Source organism: Macaca nemestrina, chromosome 5, assembly GCF_043159975.1.
Source record: "Macaca nemestrina isolate mMacNem1 chromosome 5, mMacNem.hap1, whole genome shotgun sequence".
NCBI lineage: Eukaryota > Metazoa > Chordata > Mammalia > Primates > Cercopithecidae > Macaca > Macaca nemestrina.
The window spans coordinates 81,326,188-81,352,950 of record NC_092129.1 but is presented as its reverse complement, the minus strand read 5'-3'; the positions used below and the strand labels follow the sequence as shown (position 1 = coordinate 81,352,950).

At 38.1% G+C, this 26,763-nt stretch overlaps 1 protein-coding gene across 13 annotated transcripts in view; it reads right to left on the bottom strand.

Moving 5' to 3' along the window:
- Nucleotides 1–26,763, bottom strand: part of LOC105478786 (HECT domain and ankyrin repeat containing E3 ubiquitin protein ligase 1) — a 127,086-nt gene that overhangs the window by 86,192 nt on the left and 14,131 nt on the right. For 7 of the 13 annotated variants that reach the window (XM_011736427.2, XM_024791926.2, XM_024791924.2 and 4 more), the window contains exons 5-6: nt 24,041–24,116; nt 12,838–12,969 (exon numbers count right to left, since the gene is read on the bottom strand). The exons of 1 other annotated variant lie outside the window; for it this stretch is intronic. In XM_011736427.2, the coding sequence (XP_011734729.1) occupies nt 12,838–12,969; nt 24,041–24,116 (208 nt within the window). The remainder of the gene's footprint in view (nt 1–12,837; nt 12,970–24,040; nt 24,117–26,763) is intronic. 5 more of the 13 variants (XM_024791928.2, XM_011736428.3, XM_024791929.2 and 2 more) reach the window with 2 other exon arrangements.

Below are 26,763 nucleotides of genomic sequence, written 5' to 3'. Positions count from 1 at the left end.
AAAATCAGGCAGGCATGGTGGCACGCACCTGTAATCCCAGCTACTCAGGAGGCTGGGGCAGAAGAATCACTTGAATCCGGGAGGTGGAGGTTGCAGTGAGCCAAGATCGTGCCACTGCACTCCAGTCTGGGCAACAGAGCGAGACTCTGTCTCAAAAAAAAAAAAAAAAAAGCAAAACTCAAAACCATAAAACCCTGGAAAACAATGTAGGCAATACCATTCAGGACTTAGGCATGGGCAAAGATTTCCTGACAAAGATGCCAAAAGCAATTGGAACAAAAGCAAAAACTGAAAAGTTGGGATCTAATTAAACTAAAGAGTTTCTGCATAGCGAAGAAAACTATCATCAGAATAAACAGAAAACCTACAGAACAAGAGAAAATTTCTGCAAACTATGCATCTGACAAAAGTCTAATATCCAGCATCCACAAGGAATTTAAATTTACAAAAAACAACAACCCCATTAAAAAGTGGGCAAAGGACATGAACAAACACTTCTCAAAAGAAGACATATATGTGGCCAAAAATCACATGAAAGAAAAGCTCAACATCACGGATTAGAGAAATGCAAATCAAAACCACAATGAGATACCATCTCACACCAGTAAGAATGGGTATTATTAAAAAGTCAAAAAACGGCTGAGCGTGGTGGCTCACGCCTGTAATCCCAGCACTTTGGGAGGCCGAGGCTGGCGGATCACGAGGTCAGGAGATCGAGACCATCCCAGCTAACACGGTGAAACCCCATCTCTACCAAAACATACAAAAAAATTAGCCGGGCATGGTGGTGGGCGCCTGTAGTCCCAGCTAATTGGGAGGCTGAGACAGGAGAATGGCGTGAACCTGGGAGGCGGAGCTTGCAGTGAGCCAAGATGGCACCACTGCACTCCAGCCTGGGGGACAGAGCAAGACTCCATCTCAAAAAAAAAAAAAAAAAAAAAGTCAAAAAACAACAGATGCTGGCAAGGTTGTAGAGAAAAAGGAAGGCTTATACACTGTTGGTGGGAGTAAATTACTTCAGCCATTGTAGAGGACAGTGTGGTGATTCCTCAAAGACCTAAGGACAGAAATACCATTTGACCCAGCAATCCCATTACTGGGTATAAACCCAAAAGAAATATAAATCATTCTTTTATAAAGACATATGCACACATTTGTTCACTGCTGCACTATTCACAATAGCAAAGACATGGAATCAACCTAAATGCCCACTGATGGTAGACTGGATCAAGAAAATGAGGTACACATATACCATAGAATACTATGCAGCCATAAAAAAAGAATGTGACAATGTCCTTTTCAGGGACATGAATGGAGCTGCAGGTCATTATCTTTCACAAACTAACACAGGAACAGAAAACCAAATACCGTATGTTCTCTCTAATAAGTGGGAGCTCAATGATGAGAACACATGGATATAGAGGGGAACAATATACACTGAGGCCTTTCAAAGGGGTAGAGGGTGGGAGGAGGGAAAGGATGAGGCAAAATAACTAATGTATACTAGGCTTAATACCTACGTGATGAAATAATCTCTACAACAAAGCCCCATGACACAACTTTGCCTATGTATCAAACCTGTACTTGTACCCCTGAACTTAAAAGTTAAAAGAAAAAAAAAAAAAGAAATTATAGAAAATAAGTCTTCAACTCTCAACTGGCTCAGGAGAGATGAAAGCCAATACACTGAAAATATATATCAATACGCAATTAAAACCTAGCAATCCAGAAACTGTAATAAAGGAATTTTAACAAAATATACTATACATTTATATAAATTATAATGTTAAAAACTATGTAATGATATAATGTAAATAGCACTAATATGTACCCAGACAGTGTGCTAATAAGCATTTATCATTTCATTTAATGCATCTTGTGAGAAAGGTGATATTCTCTTCACTTTTATAAGCACAAAACTGAGTGTCAAAGAGGTCATGTAATCTGTACTCCAACACACAAACAGTGAAGCAGGGATTCAAACCCAAGTCCATGTTCATAATCACTACTCCACTGATCAAAACATAGGCATTATAATTCTTCCAAATTCAGATTACTAAATAGTATTATGCCTAATCTGACGTATCTTCATAAACTACATTAATCACAGATAATCTAGTAACTCCCTACTAAATAACTATTACAGAATAAAGCTTAAGTACCTAGACAGCTACTTGTGTATGGTTTTAAAGTAATGCTATTTTTATGCCTGTAATCACAAGGCTTTGGGAGGCCAAAGTGGGAGGACTGCTTGAGGCCAGGAGTTCAAGATCAATCTGGGCAACATAGTGAGACCACCATCTCTAAAAAAGAAAGTTATAAATTTTTTAAAAAATTATCCAGGCGTGGGCCACGCATGGTGGCTCACGCCTGTAATCCCAGCAGTTTGGGAGGCTGAGGCGGGCGGATCACAAGGTCAGGAGATCAATACCATCCTGGCTAACACAGTGAAACCCCGTCTCTACTAAAAAAAAAAATACAAAATTTATCCAGGTGTGGTGGCAGGCGCCTCTAGTCCCAGCTACTCGGGAGGCTGAGCCAGGAGAATGGCGTGAAAACAGGAGGCAGAGCTTGAAGTGAGCTGAGATCGCACCACTGCACTCCAGCCTGTCTCAAAAAAAAAAAAAAAAATTAGCCAGGTGTGGTGGTGTGTGCTTATAGCCCTAGCTACCTGGGAGGCTGAGGCAGAAGAATCACTTGAGCCCAGGAGCTCAAGGTTACAGTGAGCTATGATCGTACCACTACACTCCATCCAGTTCAACAGAGTGAAACCCTATCTCTAAATAAATACAAAATAAAAAAGTAGGCCAAGCGTGGTGGCTCACACTTGTAATCCTAGCACTTTGGGAAGTTGAGGCAGTCGGATCACTTGAGGTCAGAAGTTCAAGACCAGCCTGGCCAACATGGTGAAACCTTGTCTCTACTAAAAACACAAAAATTAGCCTGGCATGATGGTGCATATCTGTAATCCCAGCTACTTAGGAGGCTGAGGCAGAAGAATTGCTTGAACCCAGGAGGCAGAGGTTGCAATGAGCGGAGATCGCATCACTGCACTCCAGCCTGTACTCTGTCTCCAAAAAAAAAAAAAGTAATGGTATTTTTAACCATATATTTTTTATAGTGCTTCTGTATTTCTATTTATACTGTAGAGCTTACAGTATAAAAACAATTTAGCCATTAGACTAACATATTCCTCTACTGTTCTCAACAAACTGGTGAGATAAATTCGAAGCAAGTCTTAGAAAAAAAGCGTGATTTACAATATAAACCTTGTATGTGGTTGGTGAAAAAAGTAATTGTGGTTCTTGCCATGACTTTTAATACGTCCTACAAAGACATTAATTTTTTTTAAGAGAGAGAAACACTTGATTAAAATATTGGAGGCTGGGCGCAATGATTCACACCTACAATCCTAGCACTTTGGGAGGCCAGGTGGATCACCTGAGGTCAGGAGTTCAAGACCAGCCTGGCCAACATGGTGAAACACCGTCGCTATCAAAAATACAAAAATTAGCTGGGCATGGTGGCGGGTGCCTGTGATCCCAGCTATTTCAGAGGCTGACGCAGGAGAATCGCTTGAACCCGGGAGGCAGAGGTTGCAGTGAGCCAAGATCATGCCATTGCTCCAGCCTAGGCAACAGAGAGAGACTCTGTCTCAAAAAAAAAAATAAAACAAATTGGAAGTTACTTGCTCCAGTATTTTATTTTCCATTCATAAATCTTTCTACTTTTCTATTTTTTTTTTAAAAAGCCCAATTAAGATCCTCAAAATATGCAACTATTAAAAGAAACATATTTTTAGTAAAGTTTTCAATAGCTGCACTTGCAGATAAAATGTTCCTCCAATCCCCCAATAAAAAATAAAAATCAAAAAACAGAAAAACCTACTTCCCTTAGAATAAGAATAAAAATGTATAAAGGAATTTGAAAGAATAAAAAATTGCCTTGCAGCACTGAAATGAGTGCAAAGTCATCTATCTTTGTGACTTAACAAAAAAAAGATGTTTGCTTGCTGTTTTCTTTTTGAAAAAGCTCTAAACAGGAAGGGAAAGGAAAATGCAAAATTCAGTCAATTATTGATTAAATGGCATAATAAGAAAAGCTGCTAGAAAGTCACAGACAATCTGAATCACAGTTTTAAAAAACTCTCCAGTCATTTCTCTGAGGACAGCAAGTAAAGATAATTCAAGTACAGAAGGAACTTAAAATGTACTCACCTCAACAATTAGCAGACTGCACAGTGATGAGTAGTAAGGAGAATAAGGAAGGTCTAATTAGTGTTAGGCGAGGGGACAGAGGCTGTTAACACTTATCTAACCCATCCTATTATTATTTTGGCTGTTTCTACTGAGCCTTGTTCGGAGGGTGAGCCCTCCTGAGTCTCTTACTACTCCTTAATTGGACATACACTAGTGTGCAAAATGGATTCGCATTCTCAAATAATCCAGAGAAACAATATTTCAGTGGTAAAGCAAAAGGTCTAACCACAATAACAAATTATTTTCTTGTTGACAACACACACATACGATATTGAGATATCATGAATGACAAATAGGTATATAGAACTGTAATGAGGTATTTATTGCCTGGTCTTAACAACTGGAATTTAACAACGGAGTTTCAAGACTCCACATACACTCTTCCAAAGTGCTACAAGATAATCAATGTTTTCAACTATGTGAAAACTGTTCATGTGTGCCCAAAGGTTAAAACTTAGGTAGAAGAAAATGTACTCTGAGCATTTATTAAGTTAAAATAAATACATAAAAGTTCTTGAAGAAACAACACTACCTGAGAGTTTTAAATTGTATCAAAGCATAAGGCACAACATAATTCAAGAGAATAAATTCTAGATTAAACTTTTAAAAACCCTAAGGATTCTCAAAAGGAGATATTTAGCAATAGATACAAATGGATACAACCTCTTGTAAGAATCAGCACTATCAACATATACTCCACTTAAAGATATAAAAGGAAAAAAGTGACAAACATTTAGAAATGCAAAGAAAATGGCAGAATATATTGATCAAAATGATACTGCATTTGAGTGATTTTGAGGCAGAAGAATAGGGTCTGGAGGCAGGGAACCTAAGGCCATTTCACCTTGACTTTCCAGAAATAAATTGAAAGGAAAACCCTAACTTTCCACGCCTAAGTAACAAAAGGACCAGAGACTACTCCCTTTTTCAAACCCCCACCTCTTTTGCGAGGCAGATGGGAAATTGAAAGTACCACTGATAGGTTGCAAAAAGCAACCAATCAGATGTTTGCATAGGAGTGTAACTCTGTAACTTCACTTCAGCCTCTGGTTGGTTGCACATAGCAACCAACCTCTGATTGGCTGCACATAGCAACCAGTCAGACTAACTGAAGGTAGCTATGTGCAACCAATCAGACTGAGGGCCAAGTCTTCAATTGCACAGAAGTGCAACTTCCTAACTTCACTTTAGCCTCTGATGAGTTGCTTCCCACAACCAATCAGATGTTTGCATAGGGGTGTGACCTCTGATTGATTGCAGGCCACCATTTCATTTACATGAGGTGAATGCCAAGTGGCCAATGGGAAACGTATATAGGGTATTTAGACCCCAGAAGATTCTGTATCCAAACCCTTGAGCAGCTGCTCGGGCCAATTCCCACCCTGTGGAGTGTACTTGTTTTCAATAAATACCTGCTTTTGATGCTTCATTCTTTACTTGTTTGTGCACTTTGTCCAATTCTTTGTTCAAAATGCCAAGAACCTGGACACTGTCCACCAGTTTCTACCATCTTTCAACAAAAATCTATACCCATTATGTACTATGCCCTCCTCTAGATAGTGTGTTACACACTACTCTAAATCAGGGGTCCCCAATCCCCAGGCTGTTAGGAACCAGGCCACACAGCAGGAGGTGAGTGGCAGGCACGTGAACATCACTGTCTGAGCTCTGCCTCCTGTCTGATCAGCAGTAACATTTGATTCTCATAGGAGCATGAACTCTATTGTGAGCTGCCCATGAAAGATTTAGGCGTAAGTTCCATCTGAAGTAGAACAGTTTCATCCCGAAACCATCCCCCCGACTTCTAACTGTGGAAAACTTGTCTTCCACGAAACTGGTCCCTAGTGCCAAAAAGGTTAGGGACCACTGCTCTAAATTATGTGCTATGCCCTACTCTAGATACTCGAGTTCAAACAATGAACAAAATAGACAAAAAAACCTGCCTTCATGAAGTATATAGTGGAAAGGGAAGATAAAGTGACAAGATATAAATAAACAAAATTTGTAATGTACTAGATGGTGATCAGTGCTATCCAGAAAAATAAATCAGGATTTTCTATGATTTGGATTCAATTCATTTTAGCAAATTTCTTGCCCCTAAAATCCCACAAATACTTTTGTGAAAACTGCACTAATCTATAAGCCATGAAGTCCAAAAAACCTAACAATTGTGATTTACAATGATGGTCACAGCTTCTATTTTTAAAATTATATGGCTTCTCATTTACTTGCTAAAATTAAGTGCAGTAGCTTACAATTTACTAAATGTAAACATGTAAAAGCATGCCAACATAAATATGTGACTGATGGCTGATTACCTATGTATTTTTCAAATTAATATAATTTTAAGAGCCACACTACATTAATATACATAATTTTAAGAACTATATGCCCAAAATTGGATCGACAAAGCACACTTTTTAAAAAATTTAGAATTGCAAATTCCCGGCCCAATTCTGCCCCTTCTCTACCCACCAAAAAAACTATTCTAGTCATTGATTATCTAGAATGGGACTCCCTCCTCCTTACAGAATAAGAAACTATTGTGGAGGAACCGAAAAAGAAAAGCATAGGGGATTTTCATATGGCCTTCAAGAGAGCCTTAAGAAGAAATGACATATTTCAACAGACTTCATAACCTTTCAAGTGATAAAACAATATCCTGAGTAAAACGAACGTACAAACCTCATGTGTAGGTCAATCTCAAGTCATTTAATTGAAGGCAGTGACTAACCAAGACCACCTGTGCCCAATACACTGATAAATTACAAAGCAAGAAATCCAGGGCAGCCCTACTTTATCAATGTCAACTCTCAGAACACTGATCAAAGTAAAAAGGAATAGATATTCAATAATAAAACTCTAAGTAAAAATCAAAGTTGTGGTATTATCACTAGCTAAAAGGAGACCAAACAACAAAGTGTCCTTACTTAATTTTTTAATTAAAAATAATTCTGATGACATGAGTTATGGCAATGCACAAATAGCTTATACACTAAGTAAAACTCCCAACTCACTAATCAGTGACTGGTTTACACACATCTTTTCTAGAAACCTGTCCACTTTCACCTATTAAGAACTTTGAACTCTTACGATGTATCCAGTAAAAATCATTATCATCCAGTTGTGTTATAAAAGTAACAGTGGTAAGAGAACTTTCTACTATTTGCTTCAACTTCTTGGAAAGGATTAAAGGAGAATTCTAGCATTAGAATAAATACAATTACTCTGACCCTAGAAATATACTCTGAAATGTTAGGCTACCTACCTTTATGCCTCAAGGCTGAATCCAATTAATGTCTGGAAAATGTTTTCAATTAAGTTTGCACGGCTGTCCAGTAATGGATGAAAAACTTGGAAGCTGACTAAAGACACCAAGAGAGCTGACTGAATGTAGGGTTGAGCACTGTTTCTTAACAAATCTATGATTTTAGTTAAAAAATGCAGTCAGTTCTATCTAATATAGTCTATTATACGAAGGGTTCAACTATCATTTTCTATTGTTTGTGAAGCTTTGTATTTAGTTACAAAAACTTAATAAGGTTTATTCTGATAAAAATGAAATTTATTTTTAAATAAATTACAAATTAGTCCCTAACTAATCCTGCCATGTAATCTAACTTACAGAATTTTAGACTGAACTATTTGACAGTTCTCTACGGTTTCTAAATCCACGTTATTCTGAAAAGACTGTAGTTAATCATTTTTGGCAATTCAACACATTTATAAATCTTAAAGAAAAAGTTACCAAAAACTAGGTTTAATTTATGGTCCAAAGAGTATTAATAAATTATACCTACAGGGAACAGTGTTAGGTTTTACTCAACTTTCTAAAACTGAAATTAAAAATCAACAAGGCCCAGCTTCTTGTATAAGCATAAATGAATAAAGGGTCTAGATACTGATCTGTGTACTTTTACAGAATCACATCATGCATATTAATAACAATCATAAGAGCAGTAGTTATTACTGCTGTTAAATGCCTTCCAAAGTGTTCACAACATTTTCCTTAATTATATCACCAGTAAAATTACATCATCTCCAGTTGAATAACCAAACTTTGAAATGATTTTTTGAAATTAGTATCCAAAGACATACCAGAATTCTGATATTATACAGCTAAGAATGGAGTTTAACAGTTGATCTAAGAAAAGTTACATAAAAATAAAATTATTAAGAAGTTGTTATGATTCCTTTCATCTGATCATTATTAAATAGGGATAGTAGTTTAAAATCACGGTGCTATTATGCTACAATGACAAAAAACAGAGTGCACTCTCCAACCGCCCAAACCACTTCCTCCCAACAAGAGGAAAATGAGACCTTTATCATGTTTACCGCTAATGCAAAGCTGCATCTATATGAAATCATAATTAAGATTACTCAATTTCTTAGTTATGACAAAAATGAATCTTTCTTCCAAATCTTTTATTCTTAAAAAATGTAATATAAATTTGAAAAAGCACTTCTTGTCACCGAAGCAAGAATATAGCATTTAGCTATATAATCTACAAAGTTTAAGGGTGCTTAGCTAGTTGCTCAAAATGTTTTCATGCACTCCTCAGATTTACTCTAAAATGAGATGAGAAGGCGAATTTCAGAGGATTTATCACCCATGCCTCTGTGAAAAGAGCTGATGTGCTTTATTTCTTAATGGAGTTTCTTCCCCATTTAAAGTTTTCTATTTTATTCTATAAAATATATATAATCAGAATTATGTAAGCTCCTAAGCTTAAAAATAAAATATTGAAACTTACATGCACTGGTATAGGTCTACATGGACATCAGTTCTGAAGACTTTTTAAAGAATTTATGGAAGAAGTGGCTACTGAGACAACAAAAAGGCCATACTGACTTGCCACTGAGTCACTAGGATACCTGACAAAGAATTATACACTCAGTGTTCAACTTATGGAAAGATATACAAATGGTTTTTAATAAATCAGTAACCCTTATCCTATAATAACATCATATTTCATAGCCCAGTAAATCACATCAAACTCAAGATAAAACAATTAATGCTTATACACTGAGATGTGAATGTGTCCCAGAAATATATGAGTAATTCTGAAATAGGCAGTATTAGCACAACTATGAACACAGATTTGTAGAACTATAGTTCAGCCAGGAGGCAAAGAAATAGACTAATTTTTCAAGATTCCCTTTTGTCCTAATTGAAAAAGGAATAAAGATACATACAATGATTGAGAAAATAATCAGTGCTAAGCATTCCCTTTACATTTATATGATCATCGTAGATAACGATTCAGAAAATAATCAGTCCTAAGCATTCCCTTTACCTGTATATGATCATTGCGGGTAACTATAATTGACCAACTATTATGAATCCCGTTGGCCATTACAACCAACCACAAGTCAACATGACTTTTTCTACCCTTCCTCCTCTACTCTGTCTGCAAAATCTCATTCTGTGAAACTCATCACCACAATGAAGTCAGGCTCCCTATAAATCTTCTCAGAATATAATTGTTCAAAGGCATCTGACTATGAGGAATTCTCCATTACTTTACCACATTTGCTTTAGGTTGTAAACCATATGGAGTATATTATACTTATACCACCTAATTTTCAGTAACTTCAGAAGGCAATTCTAAATTTTTAATGCAGCCTGTAATGCACATGTTTTGAACAAGGTTTTCTTAGTAATTCTTGCTTCTGTACTGGTTCAAAGCAGCTAAAATTAGCTTTTACAGATCTTTTTCTAATCTGAATCCCAGTATTTTCCTATCCAAGTTCCTGGGCAACAGGTAGGGTATGCAAGTCTTAGTAAATGACACTCTGCTCATCCGTTATAGCAAAGGGTGTTTATATTAAAGTAGGTGCTCTTCTGTCCTCTGAGAGCTATTGGCTAGACTCATTCTCTAATACGCAATAGTGCCTTAAAAACCTGGGTCATTCAAGATTAGGACATTTCACGTCTTTTTTTTCCATATAGAATACTTTTTAAATTTAATAATGTTGACTCTAAGTAGTAAAAACTAATAAGAATATACCTGAAAACACTGCATTGGTTTTCAGATGATAAAAGACAAAAAATACAAATGAACAATGCTGTTCAGAAAAAATTCCAGGAAACAGAAAAAGGATCCTATATCCCTCCACTTTTTCAACACCATATTAAACATAAGACCATAAGACAATGTCAACCTTTGTCTACTATCTTGAAGAAGTCCAATATTCTGTGAATTGTGATCATACATCCTGAAATCAGGTTAAGGAAAAAGTGTTTGAAGAGATGAAAGTCCAGATTCCACTAGGAATTCTCCCTTCTCCCAACAAGAGATAAGACTCAGAAAGTTTGCAACAAAAATAAATAAACAAACTTTGTATCCTTGTAGCTACTGGTACAGACTTTGCTTTGAGTTGGTTTCGTTGTTATTATGGTCAGCAAGAAAATAAATTACATGCTTTTTTTTTTTTTTTTGAAGAGATGAGGTGCAGTGGCAATTCACTGACATGATCCCACAAACTGACCAGCATGGGGGTTTTGACTTGCTGTTTCTGACCTGGTCTGGTTCTGGCAATCTGGCATCCTGAGAGGTCACCATATTCATGCCAAACTTAGTGTGGACATCCAACCAGCATAGCGCACTATGACCCACAACTCCTGGGCTAAAGGGATCTCTCTACCTAATCTTGACCTCTCCACCTCAGCCTCCCAAGTAGCTGAGACTACTGGCACACACCTGTACATTCTATTACCAATAATGTTAAATGTTAAAAAAAAAAAAATTAAAAACATAAACAGGGTAGAAAATTATAGCAAAGCAGAAACTCAATCTAAAATCTTAACTTTCAATCTTTATATAAGGCAGTAAACTCTCTTAATGAGAGAGAAATAGCAATTTCAAAAGCCAAATGTCAGAACAAAGGAATAACAGGCGAGCACCGTCCTAAAACAAATGCATGATTTTAGAAACCTAGAGTAAGAAGGAAAATAGCCAGGCACGGTGGCTCACACCTGTAATCCCAGCATTTTGGGAGGCTGAGGCAGGCAGATCACTTGAGACCAGGAATTCAAGACCAGCCTGGCCACCACGGCAAAACCCCATCTCTACTAAAAATACAAAAAGTTGCTGGGTGTGGTGGCGCACACCTGTAATCCCAGCTACTTGGGAGGCACAAGAATCATTTAAACCTGGGAGGCAGAGGTTGCACTAAGCTGAGATCGTGCCACTGCACTCCAGCCTGGGTGATAGAGTGAGACTCTGTCTCAAAGAAAAAGAAAAAGAAAGAAAGAGGCCAGGCACGGTGGCTGACGCCTGTAATCCCAGCACTTTGGGAGGCCGAGGCAGGTGAATCACGAGGTCAGGAGATTGAGACCATCCTGGCTAACATGATGAAACCCCATCTCTACTAAAAATACAAAAAATTAGCGGGGCGTGGTGGCACATGCCTGTAGTCCCAGCCACTCGGGAGTCTGAAGCAAGAGAATGCCGTGAACCCGGGAGGTGGAGCTTGCAGTGAGCCGAGATCGCACCACTGCACTCCAGCCTGGGTGACAGAGCGAGACACCATCTAAAAAAATAAATAAATAAATAAATAAATAAATAATTTTAAAAAGTAAAAGAAAGAAAGAAAGAAAACAACTGTTACTTGGACCACACACAATCCAAGTAGAAAAATAGGATAACCTGACTCATACTATTTAACCAGTGTCATTGCTCACTTTCCTCACTACCTAATCCTCAAAATTGAGGCTTAATGGCAAAAGATAAAATAAAATATGAAGTTTTTATTTGCTAAAACTGAGAACAGAATGAACATTATAAATGTTAAAATTAAGTGTGAATACATGACATTAAAAAATTTAGTATATTCGGTTATTAAAACCTATGAATTGGAAATAAAATCAAAATGCAAATTACAAATATTTTGAGCACATATAAAAGCACTATTTTCCTGTTTTTGTTGTTGTTGTTGTTTGAGACAGGCTCTCACTCTGTCACCCAGGCTGGAGTATAGTGGCACAGTCTTGGCTCATTGCAACCGCTGACTCCTGCGCTCAAGCAATTCTCCCACTTCAGCCTCTGGAATAGCTGAGACTACTGGTGCATGCCACCATACCCAGCTAAATTTTTTTGTATTTTTAGTAGAGATGGGGTTTCGCCATGTTGCCCAGGCTGAACTCCTGAGCTCAAGCGATCCACCCATCTCAGCCTTCCAAAGTGCTGGGATTACAGCTGTGAGCCACGGCTCCCAGCCCAAAAGCACTATTTTCTATTTCTTCTAACCATACACAATATATTTATCAGAAGTCCATATGGGCCAGGTGCAGTGGTTCACACATGTAATCCCAGCTACTCGGGAGGCTGAGGTGGGAGGATCACTTGAGCACAGGAGTTTAAGGCCGCGGTGACCTAGGATACCACCATTGCACTCCAGCCTGGGCAACAAAGTGAGACCTGTCTCAAAAAAGAAAAAGTCCATAAGATGCAGAAAATAAGATTTTGCTATTATGCTTCATGTTCCCAAACATGCACAGTGAAAAACTTTTCATGAGTTCAATTTTAAAAAACAAACACATGCAGCTTAAAGTTCTCATGGCTGAACTTACCGTCTTGTGACCGTTCTGGCAGGCAACATGCAGTGCTGTCTGCCCCATGGCATCCTCAACATCAACATCACTGACATGCTGCACAAGGTCATGGAGTAGTTCTGTCCGCCCATTCACAGCCAGCCAGTGTATCTGTGAAGCCATTTAGTTACTTAACGTTTGTGTAGTAGTGTTTTATATAAAAACAGCAGATAAATAATGTTATTTCTTAGCTGAACGTGACTTGCTCATGCAAATCTAAAGGCATTTTAAGTCCATGTAATGGTTTAAAACTAAAGGTATTTTAAGTCCATGTAATTTTTTTCCTTTTTTTAATTTGTTTAAGTTTTATTTATGGGTTTGGGGTTCTTTTTAGAGTTGGGGTCTTGCTATGTTGTTCAGGTTGGACTCAAACTCCTGAGCTCAAGTGATCCTCCTGCCTCAGCCTCCTAAATAGCTGAAACTAGGTTTTATATGAGGAAAATTTCTGTATCAAGATGCAGATTACATTACCACAGATTTCAAAATCAAGAACCCAATGCAGCTGGAAGTGGTGACTCAGGTTTGTAATCTCAGCATTTTGGGAAGTTGAGGCAGGAGGATTGCTTGAATAAAATGAGTTCAAGATCAGCCTGGGCAACGTAGCAAGAACCTGCTTCTATAAAAAATTTAAAAATCAGCTGGGCAGCCGGGCGCGGTAGCTCACACCTGTAATCCCGGCACTTTGGGAGGCCGAGGCAGGCGGATCACGAGGTCAGGAAATCAAGACCATCTTGGCCAACATGGTGAAACCTTGTCTCTACTAAAATATAAAAAATTAGCTGGGCATGTTGGCGAATGCCTGTAATCCCAGCTATTTGGGAGGTTGAGGCAGGGGAATCGCTTGAACCCAGGAGGCGGCAGTTGCGGTGAGCTGAGATCGTGCCACTGCACTCCAGCCTGGCAACAGAGCAAGACTCCGTCTCAAAAAAAAAAAAAAAAAATTTGGCTGGGCATGGTGGCATACACCTATGGTCCTAGTTTCTCAGGATGCTAAGGTGGGAGGATCCCTTGAGCCCAGGAGTTTGAGGCTACAATGAGCTATGATTGTGCCACTGCACTCCTACCTAGGTAACAGAGTGAGAACCTGTCTCAAAAAAAAAAAAAAATTGTTTTAAAATAACTCACAATGGTTCAAAATAGTAAGTATACTAAGCTTCCGATCATCGAATACTCTGCTTCTCAGATAATCCTGGACTCTATGCATAGCTTGTCTCTGGAGAAAAGGTATTAGATATTTTTCCTTTCCCAGAAGCAAACGTTAAGTTAAAAAGTAATTAACATTGCAATGCTATCTCCCTTACTTCCTATATTTTACAAGTAACACATGTATCTTGCATAAATAAAAAAAGGAGGATAAAAATATATATAAAACACCTATGAGTCTACCACTCAAAGATAATCAATGTTAAAACTTTGGACTATGCTATCCATTAATTTTTCACATGATTTTTTTTTTCATTAAAAAGAAAATCATGAAATCCCTGTTTTAAAATGGCAGGTTTAATCCATGCATCAGTCTCTACTTCTTCCCTAAACCCCACAGAAATGACAGTAAAGAGTATTTCCTTAAAGACTAGATCCATAAAGATACAGAGAGAACAGCAAGTTTTGGAAGCAAAGAAAATAGATGATGCTTTTTATCTTGTCAGATTATACTTGTTGACTTGTCAGAATGTTACACCAGTATTAGAGAAACCCCCCCCAAAAAAATGTGATTCAGATTACAGGACTCCCAAAAGGCTCAAGAATCAATAGTAAGCACCATGCACCTTTTGAAAAGAGGTTGAAAGTTTATCTAACAAGATTTAGAGCCTCATATCTCTAACCCTCCCCAACTGTGCAAGGCCAGTAATGGCCCCTCCTCAATCAGATAGAATGCAAGAGGCTTGAAAACAGTCTCTAGGTAAGAGACACCAGGCACATTGAACCAGGAATACCACATTAAGAAGGGGAGATTAAGTGCAAGTTTAAATACTGAATATTGATTTTACAAAGCATTCTTCTCTATCCAGCACACAGACTGTTAACATCTTCAGGGCAGTTGGAAGAGTCTTCTCTGAGGAGTATGACCAGCTCAAGAGTAAATGCCTAAAGAGATCGACACTGGAAAGGTCCAAGAGGCAAATGTCCAAGGAGATCATCCTACACTGAAGGCCCTAGTGAACAAACCTCACTCATGCTGACAGTCTTCAAAGAGCTTTTTCCATTTCCACCAAACATTTGATAAACGCATCTAATTTGAAAGACAAAATACAAAAATTTTTTAAAGCAAAAAGTAGGGGGAAAAAGGAACCATGAATATTCAAGAAAAAACTATATTTAATACTGTCAGAGAGAGAACATACTGATTGCATCCTTGAAATGAGAAAAGGATACTATTTTTTGAAAGAAACAAGGAAAAAAAAAAAACTCTTGGAAATTAATACTATGATAGAGACATGCAAACTCAAAAGAAGCTTTAGAAGAAAATATTGAGGAAGTCTCCCTAAAAGTAAAAAGATAAAAGAAATGAAGAAATGAGAAAAAGTAGGAATATTAAAGGGCTAGTGTGAATAGGTCTAACGTTTAAATAACAGGAGTTGGGGAAAAAATAAAACTGAGAAAAGACAGAAAAAGAAATCATGAAAGTAATAATTTACGAATATTTCTCGTAAGTTCCCATTACATGAGTTTCCAGGCTGACAGGGTCTCAATATTATCCAGCTAAATGGATAAAATAAAGCCAAACCAAGATATAATAATCACAGGATTTTAGAACACCATGGACAAAGTAGATTCTGTAAGTTTCTAGAGAGAAATATCAAAACAGATTTCATATAAACAATCAAGAATCAAAATAGTACTAAACTTCAAAACAAAGTAAGAAGACAACAAAGCAATGCTTTCAAAATTCTAAGGAAAAATGATGTCTCGTCTAGATTGTCAGCTAAACTGTCAATCACATAATCAGACTCAAAGACTTGAGTCATATCAAACATGCAAGATGGCAACACATCTCCCATGCACACTTTTTCTCAGGAAACTGTCAGGGTTGTGCTCTATCAGAATGACAGAATACTTACCAGAAAAGATGGATATGAGACCCATATAACAGAGAACCCAAAGCAAGAAAAAAGCAAAAGGAATCCCCAGGATGATGATGAGACATTCCAAACAACTGTGCAGCAGACCTAGGTATCAACCAACCCAGCCAAGAGAGCACAGAAGTCTCCTTAAGAGACTCCTTCAAGACATAATCAAGGACATGAAAGGTACTGCATACTATTAAGAGGATATTTATAAACCTGAGAGAGACTTTGGTAATGAATTAGTAATAAGTTATAAGAAAACTTTAATAAAGCAGTAGGGCACAAAACAGATATCAAAGACATACAAACTGGAAAAGAAAGAAAGAAAGGCCTGGCGCAGTGGCTCATGCTTGTAATCCCAATACTTTGGGAGGCCGAGGCAGGTGAATCACCTGAGGTCTGGAGATCAAGACCAGCCTGGCCAACATGGTGTAACCCCGTCTCTATTAAAAATACAAAAATCGGCCGGGCGCGGTGGCTCAAGCCTGTAATCCCAGCACTTTGGGAGGCCGAGACGGGTGGATCACAAGGTCAGGAGATCGAGACCATCCTGGCTAACCCGGCGAAACCCCGTCTCTACTAAAAAATACACAAAACTAGCCGGGCGAGGTGGCGGGCACCTGTAATCCCAGCTACTCGGAGGCTGAGGCAGGAGAATGGCGTAAACCCGGGAGGCGGAGCTTGCAGTGAGCTGAGATCCGGCCACTGCACTCCAGCCTGGGCAATAGAGCGAGACTCCGTCTCAAAAAAAAAATATTAAAAAATTAAAAAAATAAAAATACAAAAATCAGCTGGGCGTGGTGGCGCACACCTGTAATCCTAGCCACTCGGGTGGCTAAGGCAGGAGAACTGCTTGAATCCAGGAGGCAGAGGTTGCAGTGAGCCAAGATCGTGCCACTGGACTGTAGCCTGCGTGACAGAATGAGACTCTGTCTAAATGAATAAACAAACAAAAAACTGTCTCTACATGCCAACAACATGACTGTCTATGTAGAAAATCCCAAGCAATTTGCCCAAAATCGCCTAGAACTAATAAGCGAGTTCAGCAAGATTGCAAGACACATAATTAACACACAAAAACCAATTGCATTTCCATCTGAACATGCATAAACTCAAATTAAAAATACAATGCCATTTACAATTATGCCAAAGAAAATGAAATAGTTATATGCTTATGAAAACATGCACAAAATCCCCAGACTGTGCTGTACAAAATTCTAATGAAAAAAATCAAAGACCTAAGTAAGTGTGGAGACATACTGTGTTTATGGATTAAAAGACTCAATCAACATAGTAAAGATAACAATTCTCCCCAAATTGATCTATCAGTTTAAAGCAACTCCAATCAAAATTCCAGCAAGGTTTTTTTGTTGACGTAGACAAGTTTATTGTAAAATTTATATGGAAAGGCAAAGGAATCAGAATGGCTAACACAATCCTGACAAAGAAAAATAAAGTGAGAGGAATTATTCTACCTGTTATTAAGACTTACAGCTACAGGCTGGGACCGGTGGCTCAAGCCTGTAATCCCAGCACTTTGGGAAGCCGAGGCAGGTGGATCACGAAGTCAGGAGATTGAGACCATCCTGGCTAACACGGTGAAACCCCGTCTCTACTAAAAATACAAAAAATTAGCTGGGCAAGGTGGCGGGCGCCTGTAGTCCCAGCTACTCAGGAGGCTGAGGCAGGAGAATGGCATGAACCCTGGAGGCAGAGCTTGCAGTGAGCCGATATCGTGCCACCGCACTCCAGCCTGGGCGAAAGAGCGAGACTCCATCTCAAAAAAAAAAAAAAAAAGACTTACAGCTACAGTAATCAAGACAGTGTGGTATTAGCAGAGATTAGTAGAGAGACACAGATCAGTGGAACGAATAGAAAGTCCACAAGTGGATCCACACAAATATGCCCAACCGATTTTTGAGATAGATGCAAAACCACATTCATGTAGAAAGGACAGCCTTTTCAACAAACAGTGCTAGTACTGGACATTCACAGGCGGAAAAAAAAAAAGGAAGCCTTGACCTAAGCCTCATATCTTATGCAAACAGTAACTCGAAAGAGATCATAGACTTAAATGTGAAACACAGAAACATAAAACTTTTAGAAAAAAAGATAGGAGAAAATCTTTAGGATCGAGGGCTAGGCAAAGAGTTCTTGATACCAAAAGCATGACTCATAACGTGAAAAACTGATCAATTTGACTTCAAAATTTAAAACTTTTGCTCTTCAGAAGATTTAACTTTTGCTCTTAACACCATTACTAAAAACAGTACTGGAAGACCTAGCTAGAGCAATCAGGGAAAAGAAAGAAACAAAAGACATTCAAATTAGAAAGAAAGATGTCAAATTATTTTTGTCTGCAGATGATATGATCTTGTATTGGAAAAACTTAGACTCCACCAAAAAACTGTTAGCACTGGTAAACAGGTAAGCTGCAAAATAGGAAACCAACATACAAAAATCAGTAGCATTCCGATGTCAGCAGCAAACAACCTGAAAAAGAAGTAAAGAAAGTAATCCCATTTATGACAGCTCCAAATAAAATAAAATACCTAGGAATCAGCTTAACCAAAGAAGTGAAAGACATCTAAAAGAAAACTATAAAAAAAAGATGCAAGAAACTGAAGAAGGCACACACAAAAATGAAAAAATATTCCTAAGGGTTGGAAGAATCAATACTGTCAAAATGTCCATACTACTCAAAGCAATCTATGGATTCAATGTATTCTCTATCAAAATACCAATGACATTCTCCACAGAAACAGAAAAGATAATTCCAAAATTTATATGGAATCACAAAAGATCTAGAACAAAAGCCATTGTGAGTAAAAAGATAAAGACTGGAGGAATATCATTACCTGACTTCAAATTATACTACAGAGCTATAGTAACCAAAACAGCATGGTACTGGTACAAAAACAGACACACAGACCAACGGAACAGAGCAGATAACCCAGAAACAAATCCATGCATCTACAGTGAACTCATTTTCTACAAGGTGCCAAGAACACACACTGGGAGTAGGGACCATCCCTTCAATAAATGGTGCTGGGAAAACTGGATATCCATAAACAAAAAATGAAACTAGCCCCTGTATCTCTTTCCATATACAAAAATCAAATAAAAATGAACTAAAAACTTAAATCTAAGACATGAAACTACTAAAATAAAACACTGGGGAAACTCTCCAGGACATTGGTTTGGGCAAAGCTTTCTTGAGTAATACCCCTTGAGCAAATTTCTGGAGTAAATCTGCTTTTGAGTAAAAGCAAAAGTAACCAAAGCAAAAATGGACAAACGGGATCACTTCAAGTTAAAATGCTTCTGCACAGGAAAGGAAACAACCAACAAAGTAAAGAAACAATCCACAAAATGGGAGAAAATAACTGCAAACTATCCATCTGACAAAGGATTAATAACCAGAATATATAACGAATTCAAACAACTCTATAGTAATAAAAAAAAAAAAAATTCGATTAAAAAAAGAATGAAAGATCTGAGTAGACACTTCTCAAAAGAAGACATACAAATGGAAAACAGGTATATAAAAAGGTGCTCAACATCACTGATCATCAAAGAAACTACAATGAGGTATCATCTCACTCCTGTTAAAATGGTTTATATCCAAAAGACAGGCAATAAGAAATGTTGGCGACGATGTCAAGAAACAGGAACTGTCATACACTGTTGGTGTGAATGTGAATTTGTATAGCCACTATGGAAAACAACTGCATTCCTGGACATTTATCCCAGAAAAACAAAAACTTATGTCCACACAAAAATGTGTACCCTAATGTTTTTAACAGCTTTACTCATAATAGCCCCAAACCAGAAGTGACCCAAATGTGTTTTAACAAGTAAATAGTCAAACAAATGGTGGTATATCCACTACTAGATGGAATACTATTCAGCATTATAAAGGAACAAACTATTGATAAGTATAACCTAGGTAAGTCTCCAGGGAACATGACAAAAAAAAAAAAAAACAATCCTCAAAGGTTCCACACAATATAATTCCATCTCTGTAACATTCCTGAAATGACTAATGGAAAACAAAGTAATGGTTGCTACAGGTTAGCCATGGGATATGAAGGACAAAGGGAAAGGTATGGTTACAAAAGGGCAACATGACATATCTCTGTGGTGTTAGAAATGTTCAGAATATTGACTATGGTGGTGAAAATATACCATGTACAGGTAATAAAACTACACAGGTAGCCTACACAGGTAATAAAAATGAATAGAACTTAAAATACATAAACATACACACACATACAATTAAAACTGAAGAAGGCCAAGCACGGAGGCTCACACCGGTAATCCCAGCATTTTGGAAGACCAAGGCAGGTAGATCACCTGAGGTCAGGAGCTCAAGACCAACTTGACCAATATGGTGAAACCCCATCTCTAGTAAAAGTGCAAAAATTAGTCGGGCATGGTGACACACGCCTGTGGTCCCAGCTACTTGGGAGACCGAGGCAGGAGAATTGTTTGAACGCAGGAGGCGGAGGTTGCAGTGAGCCGAGATTGCACCACTGCACTCCAGCCTGGGCAACAGAGTGAGATTCTGTCTCAAAAAAATAAAATAAAATAAAACTGAGGAAATCTCAATAAGATGGATTGTATCAATGTCCATGTCCTTATTGTAATATTATACTATAATTTTGCAAAATGTTACCACTGGAGGAAACTAGGCAAAAAGTGCAGGGCATCTCTCTCTCTCTCTCTCTATTATTTCTTAGCACTGCATGTGAATCTACAATTATCTTAATTTTTTAAAAAAGACAATCATTAACTACAGGAAAATAAAATGTCATGCAAGAAAAGAAAGCAACTATAACCAACTATTTGGCTTAACTATGAATAGTTTTTGTGTAGTGAAAAATATAAAAACACACAAAAATGATCTAACTAAAATTACAATAATTTTATTGGAGGGATACAAGGGTAAAGTGCTTATACATGACAGGGTGGGAGGAGGGGCTGAAAAAGAGAACAATCGCCTCATCTTCCAGAAAATCAACAGGCGATGCCTAAAACCAAAAAACCAAGAAGTAGCATTTAGCATGCTATTTAAATATACAGAGACAACATTTTAAAATCCATTAAAATAGCTGAGAGAGGCTGGGCGCAGTGGCTCACACCTGTAATCCCAGCACTTCAGGTGGCCAAAAGGGGATGGATCACCTGTCGTTGGGAGTTCAACACTAGCCTGACCAACATGGAGAAAACCTGTCTCTACTAAAAATACAAAATTAGCTGGGCGTGGTAGCTCACACCTGTAATCCCAGCATTTTGGGAGGCTGAAGCAGGCGATCACCTGAGGTCAGGAGTTCAAGACCAGTCTGACCAACATGGAGAAACCCCATCTCTACTAAAAATACAAAATTAGCCAGGCATGGTGGCACATGCCTGTAATCCCAGCTACTCGGGAGGCTGAGGCAGGAGAATCTCTTGAACCTGGTAGGCGGAGGTTGTAGAGAGCCAAGATAGCACCATTGCACTCCAGCCTGGGCAACAAGAGTGAAACTCCATATCAAAAAAAAAAAAAAATTAGCTGGGCATGGTAGCGGTGCCTATAATCCCAGCTACTCGGGAGGCTGAGGCAGGAGAATCACTTGAACCCGTGAGGTGGAAGCTGCAGTGAGCCGGGATTGTGCCATTGCACTCCAGCCTGGGAGACAGCGAGACTCTGTTTCAAAAAAAAAAAAAAAAAAAATAGCTGAGAGAGGTTGTTTAGGGAGTGGGAAGTTTGGAGGTTGGGGAGGAAGGCCAAGAGACTGTTTTCTGCAAGCCATGTAGAATATTTGATTCTTTAAATACATACATGAATAATTTTGTTAAATAAAAATTTTATTTTTACAAATTTTCTATTCCACCTCCCTTAAAGTACAGGAAAGAAGGGAAGAAATTAACAGATAAAATCTTACGCAATTAAAACAGATTATATTAACACTGAACCATCATGCCTAAACTGGTTAGTGTCCTAAGGAAAGATACATGTTATTTCTAGGGTTTCATAACGCTCTGTTGTACCTACCATGTCACTAAGCATCCTACAGATATTCAGAATACAGTCTTTCCTTACAGAATAGGTTGTATTATATTATTAATATATAACAAAATCTGAATTTTTATAGGAATTGTAGACTCCATATAATAATCGTGATTGAGTTTATTCTATAATAAGCCATTCAAAATCTTAGGAAAGTTGTTTTTCTATACCTCATCCCCCAATTTTTAATCATAAAGGCCTTGAAAATCAGCAAGGTAAGTAAACATTCAATATTATTCTCTATTCACAAATTAAAAGATTCAAAATATAAATACTATCAAAGGAATGTATAATAAATAAAACTTAACATTTTCTGCCATGATTTCAAAACAACTGCTCAACAGCAACATAATTCTATGTTATCTCTACTTCTTACTATTTATTTTTTTGAGACAGAGTCTCGCTCTGTCGCTCAGGCTGGAGTGCAGTGGCACGATCTCGGCTCACTGCAAGCTCCGCCTCCCAGGTTCTCGTCATTCTCCTGCCTCAGCTTCCTGAGTAGCTGGGACTACAGGCATGTGCCACCACACCTGGCTAATTTTTTGTATTTTTAGTAGAGACAGAGTTTCGCCGTGTTAGCCAGGATGGTCTGGATCTTCTGACCTCGTGATCCGCCTGCCTTGGCCTCCCAAAGTGCTGAGATTACAGGCACGAGCCACCGCGCCCAGCCTGTTATCTCTACTTCTAAAATTAATAATGCTCCATTAAATAATGACAATTTGGTTAAAACTTTGGGACTTCAACAATCTCTTCAGCAATATCCCATACCACCTCCATGTGATTCAAAAATATATAAACTTATTTTTCCAAAGAAAGTAGTATGGCAAAATGGCCAATACTACTTTATATAAAATATAAGTCTAATAATAGAACAAAATGTTAACAGTGACTTTATCATTGGGATGCAGAAGTGAAAGGATTGCTTGAGGCCAAGAGTTCAAGACCAGCCTGGGCATCAAAGCAGGACCCCAACTCTACAAAAAAATACAAAATATACTAGCCAAGGGCAGTGACACACACTTATAGTCCCAGCTACTTGGAAGGATAATGCTGGATGATTTCTTGAGCCCAAGAGTTTGAGGTTGCAGTGAGCTATGATCATGCTGCTACAGTGCAGCCTGGGTGACAGTGAGACCCTGTCTCTAAAAAAAGGTTTTACTGGCTGGGCACAGTGGCTTACGCCTGTAATCCCAGCACTTTGGGAGGCCGGTGGGTGGATCACCTGAGGTCAGGAGTTCAAGACCAGCCTGGCCAACACGGTGAAACCCCGTCTCTACTAAAAATACAAAAGTTTTTTTTTTTTTAAACCGTGATTATCCCAGAACGTAAGGAATATAGGAAGTGCTCATTCCCTCTGTTACCTTTTTTCTTCCTTTCTGACTAGCTATCTAATTCTACAATGACCATATTAAAAGTACTTAAAAGAACATAATGAAAAACAGCTCTCCAATAATGAACACATAACACACCTCAGCAGAGATGCTCCTAAGAAGTCCCTTAAAAGTCAGTAACAAAGGCTAGGGGAATAAACTTCAAAATAAATGAAAGTTATAAACTTAAAAAGGAGAAGAGAGAAATACAGTGAGCCATAACTTATCTTAATATTGCTAAAAACTTTATCTCAAATCATTCTACACCTTCTTAATCCCTATAAAGAAGTAACACAGTCCAGGTGTGGTGGCTCACACCTATAATCCCAGCACTTTGGGAGGCCAAGACAGGTGAATCACTTGAGGCCAGAAGTAAGAAACTAGCCTGGCCAACATGGTGAAACCCCATCTCTACTAAAAATATAAAAATTATCTGGGCATGGTGGCGCACACATGTAATCCCAGATACTTGGGTGGCTGAGGCACAAGAATCGCTTGAACCAGGAGGCGGAGATTGCAGTGAGCAGAGATTACACCACCGCACTCCAGCCTGAGTGACAGAGCAAGACTCTGTCTCAAAAAAAAGTAACTTGCAGAAACACTTGTGCTACACTTTGCCAAACTCTCACATTCAATATCATTTTCTAAAACGTACTTTTAAAGCATCAGATGAAATTGATAGCACTTACTGCTGTAAGGCCTTCATTATTACAAATGTTGACATCAGCACTATATTCTAATAATTTACTCATACATTTCTTCTGCCTGAAAAGGAAAAAGAGTCATGGATAACTGGTACTAAAAAACACATGCAAATGATAATTAATTTACTGAAATATTAACTATAATCAATAACAGCTGAGAACATAACATCTTTATCTGTAATATCAAGTGATATCTGCAATATTTAAACAAACACTACTTGAGGCAAAATACAAAACTGCTTCTATGATTCAAAGATTACAGGAGAAAACAATGACACAGTCAGGTTTTCATATCATTGGGACAAATCATCATTCAAACTGTAGAGAAATTTCTAATATTGACTAAGTTCATAAAACAGTAATATTCATCAGAAACATAACAAAATACAAGTCTAATGGAAGGGGAATGAATAGAGAAAAATGATGTCTCAACATTGTATCCTACATTCTTGTCAGCAAAATATTTAAAAGATAACACTAAGATGTTATAAAATCATACTCAGAATATCGATGAAATGCATGTCTATGTATCCCTCTACTCACCGGGGGACGAGGAGGGGGATGCAGAGACTCTTTATTTTTTTTTCAGTTATTTGTACTGTGGTAAAATACATATAAAATTTGCCATCATAACTTGTTTTTTTTGAGACAGTGTCTTGCTCTGTCACCAGGCTGAAGTGCAGCGGCGGATCTTGGCTCACCGCAACCTCCGCCTCTCAGCTTCAAGTGATTCTCCTGCCTCAGCCTTCCGAGCAGCTGGGATTTCAGGCATGCGCCACCATGCCCAGCTAATTTTGTATTTTTAGTAGAAACAGGGTTTCACCATGTTGGCCAGGATGGTCTTGATCTCTTGACCTCGTGATCCGCCCCTCTTGGCCTCCAAAGTGCGGGGATTACAGACATGAGCCACTGTGACCGGCCCATCATAAACATTTTTTTTTTTTTTTTGAGACAGAGTTTAGCTCTGTGTTGCCCAGGCTGGAGTGCAGTGACGCCATCTCGGCTCACTGCAACCTCCGCCTCCCGAGTTCAAGCAATTCTTCTGTCTCAGCTTCCTGAGTAGCTGGGATTACAGGTGCCTGCCACCAAGCCTGACTAATTTTTGTATCTTTTAGTAAAGCCGGGGTTTCACCATGTTGGCCAAGCTAGTCTCGAACTCCTGACATCAGGTGATCCACCCCCTCAGCCTCCCAAAGTGCGAATTACAGGCATGAGCCACTGCACCCAGCCTTCATCACAACCTTTTTTTTTTTTTTTTTTGAGACAGAGTTTCGCTTTTGTTGCCCAAGCTAGAGTGCAATGGCACAATTTCAGCTCACTGCAACCTCCGCCTCCTGGATTCAAGCAATTCTCCTGCCTTAGCCTCCTGAGTAGCTGGGATTACAGGCACCCGCCACCACGCCCAGCTAATTTTTCATATTTTTAGTAGAGACTGGGTTTCACCATGCTGGCCAGGCTGGTCTTGAACTCCTGACCTCAGACGATCTGCCTGCCTTGGCCTCCCAAAGTGCTGGGATTACAGGCGTGAGCCACCACGCCTGGCCCCTATCAAAACCATTTTTAAATGTACAGTTCACTGGTAAATAGTCCAGTGAGTAAACAGTAATATATGCACTATAGTGTGTATATATAACACATATGTATTGTATACATATTATATAATAAATATAGTAGTAACATAATATGAGGTTGGTGCAAAAGTAATGGTGGTTTTTGCCATTACTTTGAATGGCAGAGTATATAGTATATATGAACATATTACCATTTATTCAACTAGATCATAAACATCTTCATACCATGGATTGTATCATATTTCTTTAATCAACTCAGTACTAAGGATAGCCAGCCTCATAGTAGCTCTCAATAAAACTTTGATTATTAATATTCAATCTTGTAAATCAATAGTTAAAATTCTCATTGACTGAATAAAACTTTTAAGAAAAAAGAACTGACAAGTTACTTGCTTTGATTTTTGTACTTGTAATGAAGTTAAATGTCACTTAAAATTAGCATTATAATCAAAGAAACTAAAGAAAATAAAGCTCTGGGTAAACTTTTAAGATCAAACATTTACAAAGTTCCTTTATCTAACACACTGTTAGGAAAACCTTAAGAAATAAATATTCAATACTCATGAGACCACAGACCAGATAGTTCCATTAAAATAAATGCATTGTTTAAATGTGTGTTCGTGTGTCTATACCCATATGGGTAGATTTCTAAAACCTTTCAGAAGCCTATTATGGACCACTGGCCTAAGCCAATAATGCCAAAATAAATCAATAGGTAGGAATGGGCCAGGGAAATAGGCCCAAAAAAGGGTTTATTGTAGGGGTTGTTGAAGAAAAGCAGTAATCTATAACGCTTTTCCTCCCAAAAATGAATTGCAAAAGGTACAGGGAATATAGGAGAGAAATATATCCTATCTTTCTTATTGAACAATCATTATTACTATTTTCCAGGATCTGAATAAGTCAAATCAATCCAATAAATAAGTGCTATTTTGCTAACAGAACTAAAATATTATGTAACAAATGGGCCCTACCCTTTATGAGCTCATAATCACCTAAAAAATAAAGTCTTCTTTCAAATCTGACTAAAACACAACCTAAGAATACATAATAATTTCAAAGCCTCTCCTTTTAACATTCTCACATAAGCATGAGCAATGCTGAATCCCCCTGTACAAAGAAGCAACTATATTCCTG